The following is an 11,048-nucleotide window of genomic DNA, read 5'->3' as shown; positions in this document are numbered from 1 at the left end:
GCTAAAGTCCTCGCCTTGAACGCCCCGGGATCCCATATGGGCGCCGGTTCTAATCCCGGCAGCTCCACTTCCCATCCAGCTCCCTGCTTGTGGCCTGGGAAAGCAGTTGAGGATGGCCCAAGGCATTGGGACACTGCACCCACGTGGGAGACCTGGAAGAGGTTCCTGGTTCTGGCTTCGGATCGGCGCGCACCGGCCCGTTGCGGCTCACTTGGGGAGTGAAACATCGGACGGAAGATCTTCCTCTCTGTCTCTCCTCCTCTCTGTATATCCGGCTTTCCAATAATAATAAAATCTTTAAAAAAAAAAAAAAAAAGCTCCAACATACCATCAGCAAAAATTTACATCATTATGGAATTAATTGACATAGTAATGAGTAACCAATATGTTAAAAGTAAATGCGAGTTCCTAGCCACCTTCTGTGACCACCTCATTGACATTTCAATTTTAGTTTATACTGTGAAGCCTGTTTTATGGGGCCTGAATCCTATTCATGACGAAGGAGCCCCATGACCTCATCAGCTCCTAAAGACCCCACTTCTTACTGCTGCTGCACAGGGGATTAAGTTTCAATAGGAATTTCGAGAAGGACTAGACATTCACACCCTAACACTACCATAGGTGTTTGAGAAAGTACACAGTCCATATGTCATTCCTTGCTATTACACTGGCCAGTTTCAGAATAAGTGTTAGTGTCTTATTTTGATTCAAGAACCTTTTCACATACTGAAATTCAAAATAACTATCTATGTAAGTGAAGTTGGCTCAGGCATTTCTACTTTGTTCTGCACTTATAAATAATGCATACTAGATTACGTTTTTTCATCATTTGGAGTAATGAAATATCTTAATATTCTCAACTGAAGCAATTTTTGTCTACTCAATAGGAGAAATGATTGAATCCAGTGATTTAAAAAATGTGCTGGCAAATTTGGGAATCAAGCTCAGTGAACAAGAACAGTCCATGCTGTCAAAAAGTCTGCCTGTCAGTGGTAAGTGTTTAGCATGCTGTCGCGGCATTCAGGAAAACGAGGTACTGTGGGATTGTAGGCAAGAGCTGTAAAATGCCCTAAGAAAAACATGCTTCTGGCACTTAAAAACTGTTCTTGTCATGTATGTTTTCTTCATTTTAAAACATTGTTAATTTTTATTTTATTTTTAGTAAATATTAAAAAAAGATTAGATATGGTACTAAGAACACAATGGCATGCCCCTCTTCCTCCCCTTCCCCCATCATTTATGTTTTAATTTGCAAGTGAGAATATTTTGCATTCAGCCAATGGGAGTTTGCTGAATAGGGTTCTTCTGCAGCCCCCAGTGCATCCCATCCTCAGGCTCTCCTATCTCACCACAATACAAAACCCAAAAAGGTAAGCAGCTGAGAGCAGGAGCCCTGGGGCCATGCACTGACACCATCTGTATCCATTCTGAGTGGACAGTGACACAGCCAGCTTGCCAGACACGTCCAGTCTCCTGAGGACTTGCACAGATGCATCCAGTAAGGCCCTGGAGGCCAACTTGCACTTTTCCTGTGCTTTCTGCCTCATCGTATAAACGTTCTCCCAACCCTCAGTAGCTCCTGTTCTTCCTGTCTCACACACCACCAGGGGTTGCAGCATCCCTAGAATTACAAATAGCACCATGGGAAGCGGGTGTTCAATTCCCATCTGAAGTTTCCCCACATACATCTAAGCTGGTGGCCACTGTCTGTGCCTAACCTGAGAAGGTTACTTTCTCAAGAGGCCAGTGTGGACGTTAAAGCCTCCTTAGCACTTGGACTAAGAGAAAATATGAAGGAGATTTGTACTAGAGACACATGTTTATTTACTTTTTACTTATTTAAAAGGCAGAGCAACAAAAAGGCGGCGATAGGGAAAATTCTACCTTCTGCTGATTCATTCTTCTAATACCTGCAACAGCTAGGCTGGGTCAGGCCAAAACCAGCAGCCTAGAAATTGATCCAGGTTTCCCACATGTGTAGAAGGGACCTAAGCACTAGAGCCACCACCTGCTCCCTTCCAAGGGGCACAGGAGCAGGAGGCTGGGACAGAAGTGAAGCCAGGACTCTGATGTGAGACATAGGTGTCCCACACGGCAGCTAAATGGCACACCTGCCGCACTAAGGGCGCTTTCAGCACTACGGTCACTCCTAGCCTGGGCTGGAGAGTGGGATACATAGGGCCTATGAGGGGGGATGAGTGAATAGCTGCTACCTGCTCTCTGTCCTAGCAGAATTTCACCTCTATCTGTGGAAAAAATTTGTTTAGAGGAAAAATAAACTTTTATCTAAATATTTGTTTTTTTCATTCATTGTCCCCTTATGAGGTCTACTCTTTTGAGCTAATCACATAGGAATGCGTCATAAGCCAGGGCACAGGCAGGAAAAACAGGGAAAGGCAAAGGATCAGAGTCAAATAAAAAAAAAAAGATAAGGGAAAGAAAGAAAGGTGTGTGTGTGTGTGAGTGTGTGTGTGCGCACGCGCAGGGCACGTCCCCCAATGCCAGCTGTTCCAACTGGGAACTGGACTGACCACATTGAGAGCAGTACTAATCTTTTATTATTATTTAAGGGCAGAACAGAATACATTTCTAGATGAATGAATGTGTTATAAAGTTGTACAGTTTCTTGTTCTTTTTTTTTCTGACTTGAATTTTACGATATCTTATAGCAGATGGAAAGATACATAAGAAAATACTGCTGGATAATATAAATGCTCTTCAAGGTAAGAATAATGAGAACAGATGCTAAAATGTATTTCATTTTTCATTTGCTTCTTAAAGTTTCTTACTTGTTAAGATCTTGCTATTCTATTTTTCCTCTGGTTTTCTGGTTCTAAATGTATGCCTCACAATCTGCCATTCTTTGGGAGTTTAATTGTATTTCAGAAAGCAACTGTTAACTATTCACTGTAACAAGTTTAAAATTTTGCTTTCATTTAGGTTTTTAAGTCGTTATTGTAACTTCTCAGATATGCCGAAAACTTCTTTTTCATCCATGATTATTTCTGTTGGATATTATAGTTCAATATGAAATGAGCTTCTCTCATCTCTTGACACCATTTGGGTCACTTCAATGGCCAATGCATTTCACTCACCACTCAGAATGATACATGTTCTCAAAGCTAGCATCTTCCATTTGTTAGAATTGCTTGCATTTTTGTTTCCAATCTCTTATTTCCGAAGGGAAAAAAACCCATGTCAGTAAGCTGGAAACTCTTATGGAGGACATGGAAATTGAACTTGAGAAAGAGGAATTTGAGGAACTATTGAGCCACCTGCCAGTTGATGGTAAGTAGTTCAGATACCATTGTACCAAGGAAGAATTTTAGGTCTTCTGAAAATGTTTTTCTGAAATTATTTTAAATCCCTTTGAAAAGTTTATGAATTATTTCAAAAACACATGAAAACAGAGACCCACATAACAAATCCTTGATTTAAAAAAAAAATTACAGAATTTTTTTCTCTGTTCCAACAGATGACCCTTTCTGTATTACTGGAGTTCATTTACCCATTTGGCTAGTACAAGCTCTACATACAGAACTCTGAGCACATTGGTCAATTTATATCTCTTAGTGAAAAGAAAACTAAGGCGTGGCCCATGCTGTCAAACAGCTTACTATCTGGAGGGGTAGGGGAAAAATGTAAGAAAATTTGAGAGAGAAAATGGCATGCTGTTAATATTCAAGAATCTGCTGCATACATAAATAAACTTCTGGGTTTTGAATTCATCAAATATACTCTTACGAGTTTGAAGGAAGAGGTCTAGTGAAGCAGTCATATTCGTGCTGAACCATTTAATACCTCACATTAAGTGGCAAGGAATTAAATGGAAATGGACCTTCAATTTGCATTTTGTTCTCTTTCTGGCCTATGTTTCTTATCTGAGTTAAAGGTTTCCAGAGCAAATCGTGAAAAACAGTTAAATCCCATCATTTTCTATTACAGCTTTAATTATTCATATCATTTTTGTAATACCTAAATTTTTTTTTCTTACAGAAAATGAAATGGTTGATTTAAATGTGGTGATGGATGAAGCAAAAACTTACTCAGGTGAAAAAGAAATTTTGGTAAAAAAAAAAAAAAGGAATAATCATTATTAACCAAGATCTTATTACAGAAAAAAACTAAGCTATTTAAACAATGACGTGCTAAATTGACACCATGCAAACTTCATAGCTGGATGTTTGTTGCACAATCTTCCTGTTTGATTTGGGATTTTTCATGAATATGTCCGTATTATGTTGAGTTTTTAACAGTGATATTTTTCACATACTATTATTTAGGCAATTGTGATGTTTAGGCAGAGTGATATTAGTCAATGTTACTCAAGATGAAATTTTTGTTGCATGGTAATGAAATATTGTTTCTTGGCCAAAGACCCCATAATCCAAGTAATATGATGGTATTTGAATTGCCCCTGACTTATGTAAGTTTTTCTTTCTCTTAAAGTGTAATTTCTCTTTCTTAGGGTGCTCATCTGCATGTCCGTTAAGTCTGTGCAGTATTAGTCTTCTAAGTAAGGACAGGAGCACATAGGCCATTCTTTCATAATCATGACTCCTGGTATTCCCATCTTTCCGAAGGAGACAAGGTTGATGTCCATAACCTGGACACTGTGCTGAGTGAGATGGGGCTGGTCCTCACTGCTGATGAGCACAGGCAGCTGCTGGAGTCTCTGCCCGTTCGCCGTGAGTATTCAGGGATGCCTTGACGAATCCTCCTGTGGTCTTAGCTCCTGTTCTGAGTTATGTCTTACCTTACAGCTGATGGCAAGATACGTAAGACTAGATTGCTAAAAGGTGTGAAGGCCCTCAAAGGTGAGTGAGAGAGCAAATAAATATATAATCCTACTGTTTAGTGTTTTAAACATTCCAACTGTTTTATGCCAATTTATTGCTTCATTATTACTACTTGTACTTTAGCATTCTTATTTCGAATGCAAATAGTCACATTACCGTAGTAAGTGTCTAACACTGTGTTTTTGACTAGGCTTGAATAGATTTATTGTTGTTTTAACCATGAATCATTAGACATGTCCGTATCCTCTCTATGAATTCCTCATGAAAACAAAACAATTCCTGGATCATTTTGGGCACACATTTCTATTTTTCGTGCTAACTCCATATAAATAATAATTATTTAAATTGTGGCTTAGAAAAAATTCTAAGAAACACAAAAATACTAGAGAGAATTATCCAACCATAACCACTTGAAAAATGCACACAGAGAAATCAGTCACCTGATCCATCCGCTAAAGTAAGTGCCGCTGCAATTCAGCTGTTGTCTTTCTCAACATGTTTCTACTTTTAACAGATATATGAACTTAGCTACACACACACACACAGAACAAGCTTCTAGAGAGACGTGTGTGTATGCATTTCTTTGTGTTCTTGGCCTTTATGCCTCAGCTGGGGTTTTTGATAGATGACTATGATAAATATTTTTCACTTTTAAACATTCATGTTCCTATTCATGTCCTTTGCTCCTAAGGCCCACGAGTCAAAACCAAAAAAATTGAATCACTCTTGGAAAGCATGGGAATTCAAATCACAAATGGAAAACTCCAGGAATTAATTACTCAACTCACAACTGGTGGTGAGTAATAAAGAGATTATTATGCTCTGAGCAACATGTTTTGTTTTGTTTTGTTTTGTTTTGTTTTGTTTGTTTTGTTTTGTGGTATTTTTAGTTTTATTGGAAAGTCAGATTTACACAGAAAATATTTTGCATCCACTGGTTCAAACCCCAAGTGGCTGCAGTGGTCAGAGTTGAGCTGATCTGAAGCCAGGAGCCAGGAGCCTCTTCTGGGTCTCCCATGCAGATGCAGGGTCCCAAGGCTTTGGGACTTTCCCAAGCCACAAGCAGGGAGCTGGATGGGAAGTGGGGCCACTGGGATATGAACCAGTGCCCGTATGGGATCCTGGCACATGCAAGACCAGGGCTTTAGCCACGAGGCTACTGTGCCAACAGGGCCCATGAGGCAACATTTAACCCTGCTATTAAAACTGCTCAAAGCTATTTTAGTTCATAGTGATGTAAAGATAAATAAAAAGACTTAATCCTGACTCATGAAGAAATCCCATCTTCAAAAACACTTTTGAAATTATGTGTCAGAGATTCCACTGGCAGGGCCTGCTGTGCCTGTGAATGCCATACACCTGAGGAGCTGGGGGAAAATGAACTGAAAGGGATTTAAGAGAAAAACTAAGAAACCAAAAGTAAAATGTGGCATTGAGAGTAGTTGTAAGAGAAAGGGCTAATAAACCTAAAGTAAAGAAAGTCTTTGTAAATTGACAAAACTACTAACAGTAGAAAAACAAGCAAATAAAGCATGATGTTGGGGCATAGTGAGCTAAGCCAATGCTTTTAATACCAGTATCCCTTATTGGAGACCTGGCTTGAGTCCTGACTTCCACTTCTGATCCAGCTCCTGCTGATGACCTGGGAAAGCAGTAGAGGATGTCCCCCAAGGCTGAAAAAACACCTGTCACATAGAAGCTCCATAAATATCAGGGCCCAGCGTGGTAGCCTAGCAGCTAAAGTGCTCACCTTGAACACGCCAAGATCCCATATGGGTGCCAGTTCTAATCCCGGTGGCTCCAGTCCTATCCAGCTCCCTGCTTGTGGCCTGGGAAAGCAGTCAAGGATGGCCCAAAGCCTTGGGACCCTGCATCCAAGTGGGAGACGCGGAAGAGGTTCCTGGTTCCCGGCTTCGGATTGGCGCGCACTGGCCATTGCGGCTCACTTGGGGAGTGAAACATCGGATGGAAGATCTTCCTCTCTGTCTCTCCTCCTCTCTGTATATCTGACTTTGGAATAAAAATAAAAGCATGTGGGATCAGGCTCATTTATCAGATCTCCCTGTACTTAGCTCTGTGAATCCTTCTTAATCTAGGCAGGCTCTTGGCATAGCAATTAATATGCTACTTGAGACACCCGTATTGTATATTTTGACCCCAGCTTCTTGCTGATGTGCCCCTTGGGGGTAATGAGGTCCCTAGCAGCCACATAAAAGATGTGGATTGAGTTCCCGGCTCTTTACTTGGCCAAGCTACGACTGTTGTAATAAGAGGTGGACCAGTGGATACAACTGACTCTCCTTCCCTACCTCTGACTCTCCTCCTTTCAAATAAATAATAAATTTTAAAATAAAGCAAAGGAAGTTAAAATGATTACTATTAACTGAAAGCTTTCTTTGTTTCTGATAGCATTCTTATCTTTGAAGTCCATAAAATTCTTTTTTTTTTTAAAGATTTATTTTATTTTTATTACAAAGTCAGATATACTGAGAGGAGGAGAGATAGAGAGGAAGTGGAGCTGCCGGGATTAGAACCAGCAGCCATATGGGATCAAGGCGAGGACCTTAGCCACTAGGCCATGCTGCCGAGCCCGAAGTCCATAAAATTCGAAGGAAAATTAGAAAAAGATTAATAAATTCTCATAGTATTCATAACTTCAGAACTTAATACAACACAAAATTTCAGTCTCAGTAGCATCAGTTTGTCTGGCTCTGATGTGTGACTTTTCTTGCCTCCCAGGTGATAAGACAGTTGACCTGCAAGAACTAATGGACGCTATCAGTTATATCAAGGGTAAGCTGGAAGTTACTGGAAAAATGTTGTAAACAGTATCTTAATACTTAGTAATGAATGTCAGAGAATAGTATCTCTCTTTAATTAGTGCTTAAATTCTATAATATAAAACATTATGCCTAGTGAAATAAACTAGACACACAAAGACAAATATCACATATTTTCTCTGATTGTGGTGGCTAATAGAGTATGAAAAGCATTTAATATGTATGAGGGAAATTGAAGCCTTTGGATTTGGTTTTTGTTAAAAGTCTTTGTCCATGACACTGATAAAGAGTGATCTGCTTTTACTTGTTGATTTCTTTATTTAGCAGAGCATTAGTCTGTGATTACAAAATAAATTTAAAATGTGTTATAAACATTTTAAAATTAAAAAAGGAAGGAGAATCAATATGGCGGAATAGGGTGAGGACACGTTTAGATGCAGAAACATTAGCCAGGGTGAAGTAGAGAGGGCACATTCCAGGAAATAGGAGAGGACAGACCAATGGTAGAAGAGCACCTGGGGACTGATGGACACAGGAAAGCAGCAGAGACAATGGTGTGATGTTGCACTGACCAGATGTCTAGTGACATTAAGTGAGCAGGAATCTGAACTGCACTGGCAGCTGGAATTCCACCAGCAACCAAGTGAAAAAGGAAGTTCACTGGGAACTCAGGAGGTGAACCTAGCGAAAGAACTGCCTGTCCTGCTGGTATGTTTGATTTGATCAGAAGAGACAGAGCAGCAGATCCCAAATAAGGTGGTGCGCGAACAGGATGGATTTCACAGCCCAAACCCCCAGTAGAGCCAAATTTGGCACCATCTTGTGCAGGGAAGCAAAGGCTATGGGACAGGACTGCCCGTGCACAAAGCTGAGAGCAGACTCATTTTGGGTTCAGTGAATTGCAACAATGTGGCATCCTACAGGTTCCACCCAAAATAGGTCCAGGTAGACACCAGACCTAACGGCAGGCAGATCAAGAACTCCACAAGTGGCACATCAGGTGCTATTTGTACAATGTGGCAAAGGCTTTGAGGTTGCAGGGACAGCAGTGAGCTGTGCATGTGCTGAGCTAGCAGCAAACTTGCTGAGCTTAGTGCATTCCACTGGGCCCACATTGAAAATAATACCGACTTTGGCATCTTACAACTCAAAAAGGTCCGTGTGGTCCCCATACCTAATGGCCAACAGGTTCCGGCAAGATTAGCACCACCAACAACCTAGCTATGTAAGACACCTGGTGTCTCCCTAATCCTGGGAACTGTGCAAACCGGAAGTGGGAGAAACATTGTACAGACAACAGTGAAATATGAATACAGGATCACAGCTGAGCTAGGAGCTAAGGCCATGGTAGAAGTCTAGCATAAGAGCCCAGATCTGAAACTCACTGGAGGGAGTGGCACAACTGACTGCAAACAAAGAACCATGTATCAGCCACAATAAGCAAAATCGAATTGCAGACCTGTGGGTGACAGAACTTAGAAACCTGCCCTAAGAAGACTCTGCTAACCAGAAGTACAATGACCAAGAGCAAAAGAAGAGACAAAGGCAAAATGAATATTACTGAAGACTCCCCTGCAAAAGTGCAAACACTATATCCCTATCATTGTACCTTTGAACTACATAAAATATGTTCTCTTTGTATTGATTTTTCAAAAGACTTAAAAATCTATAACTTGGGAAAACAATAAACTGCACTTAAAAAACAGTGCTCATTGCATTCTCTGAAACTGAACCACAGTAGAGTTCTTCAATGTAATAATAGATGTTAACAATCACAGACCTGTTCCTGCCTCCTTCCCCACTCTCTTCACTCCTAGCAACTTCTCCTGTGGAAATAACTTTATAGAGTTAAAAAAAAAGAAAAAAGAAAAAACCTGAAGACTTTCTTACCCATGACAGTAGAAATTTAAATACATTAAAAATATCTAGCCATATGGTAAGTGTTACATACACCATAATAGATCCATTTAATGGGATATCATGTGTTGAAATGTCAACTGTGAATGTTATAGAGCAACTGGAAAACATATTGATAGAAGAATTATTTTAGCTTGAAAAAGCAAAACAGAGTAAAAACATGTGTTAGAGTCCACAATGTAAAAGTAAAGTTGCACTGTCAAACACCAGACTTAAATACAAAAAAAATTATTTTTCTGTGGGGTGGTGGAATTATGTTTTATCCCTTTGACATTAATCATCAACATTATTACATTATTTTTGCAATGATTGATTTAAAATTTGTTCTGAGTATATTGTGATGAATAAAATTCTTGGTGTAAATAGAGGCGATACATTTTAAAATAAATTTTATGTTAAATGTTAAAAGTTAGTCTACATAAAAATTAGATTTTCAAGTGCAATAGGAGGAAGACAGAAAGTAAAAAATAAATCCGTATATGCAGTTTTATTTGCAATGGATTTTCCAATAGCCTACCAACTAATTTCTAACCTCTAATGTAGTGTCTTCTTTGTAGCCACTTTTTGAATCCTTGAACCAGAATTAAAGAAATTGACTTTTTTTGAATCACCTATTAATTCTGGATACACATGAGTGATGGTTTATATAAACACAAATAATATTCTTCATTCTTTGTAAATAATTCTGTAATAATTCTGCAATTCATTTTTAAGGAGAAGTGATTGACATCGAGAATTTAGACAACTTTCTAGCAAGTGAGGGGAATAAACTCACAGAAGAAGAAATGAAGGAATTGTTGCCTCATTTGACATTTAAAGGTAAAGGGGTTTTTTAAAGTAATTATGTTGTTTTCCTTGAAGTATGTTTTTGTTATCCTTCATGCAAAGTCCTCAAAAAATAGTTTCTAATACTCAAAGGAGGAAAAATACAAAATCCATACAACTGCTAATGGAGATCAAACAAAAACTTGTTATATGAGGCTGAATGAATTAATAGAGTTGTGAATTTCTGTGTCTTTTGTTTAAAAGATTGTTGGTTCTGCATTTGAATAGTTCATCTTGTAAGTACAGAGAAGTTTTTTTTTTCCCTGAGATTTCTGTGGTTTACATTATAATTTGTAAGCAAAGGTAAAAGGACTTGGCTCTCCATCCCCCTTAATTTCTCTCAAATTCAAAAACTTCCATGAAGGTGTTGTGGCAATGTGGTTGCATGAGTTCTAAAATGTTCCACTCATAACAGGATATAGTTGGAAACACTGGCATATCTGAAAATTAGGCACAGAATGCCTGACTTTGAGAGTTCCCGGGCTCACAGCAAGTGAATGAAGTGCTCATTCTTAGTAGGCCTTGAAATTTCAGATTAGACATAATAATTTTTTTTAAATCTAAATCTGCCTTGCATTGACTTTTTAATTTTAAGTGTTTTCTGAATTTGAGATTATTTTATGATAAAGCAGGTTTTGCAAATAGTCAACCAATAAATTCTAATATACCTGTTTTTAGATTGTATCTCTTCCTTGTTTTTAAGCGTGCTATCTTCTAAAGTGCTCTA

General features: G+C 39.0%; 1 protein-coding gene across 1 annotated transcript in view; it reads left to right on the top strand.

Annotated features, from left to right (window-relative positions):
- The first annotated feature begins 891 nt into the window (after positions 1-891).
- EFCAB3 (EF-hand calcium binding domain 3) overlaps positions 892-11,048 on the top strand; it is a 43,932-nt gene continuing 33,775 nt past the window's right edge. Inside the window, exons 1-9 of the mRNA XM_058676405.1 lie at positions 892-992; positions 2,670-2,723; positions 3,184-3,288; positions 3,997-4,050; positions 4,584-4,688; positions 4,764-4,817; positions 5,491-5,595; positions 7,539-7,592; positions 10,211-10,315. Coding sequence (XP_058532388.1) covers positions 893-992; positions 2,670-2,723; positions 3,184-3,288; positions 3,997-4,050; positions 4,584-4,688; positions 4,764-4,817; positions 5,491-5,595; positions 7,539-7,592; positions 10,211-10,315 — 736 coding nt within the window. The 5' untranslated portion in view covers position 892. The remainder of the gene's footprint in view (positions 993-2,669; positions 2,724-3,183; positions 3,289-3,996; positions 4,051-4,583; positions 4,689-4,763; positions 4,818-5,490; positions 5,596-7,538; positions 7,593-10,210; positions 10,316-11,048) is intronic.

Source organism: Ochotona princeps, chromosome 17 (assembly GCF_030435755.1).
Source record: "Ochotona princeps isolate mOchPri1 chromosome 17, mOchPri1.hap1, whole genome shotgun sequence".
Classification (NCBI taxonomy): Eukaryota; Metazoa; Chordata; class Mammalia; order Lagomorpha; family Ochotonidae; genus Ochotona; species Ochotona princeps.
The sequence above is the reverse complement of the archived record's forward strand: the minus strand, read 5'-3'. Positions and strand labels throughout refer to the sequence as shown.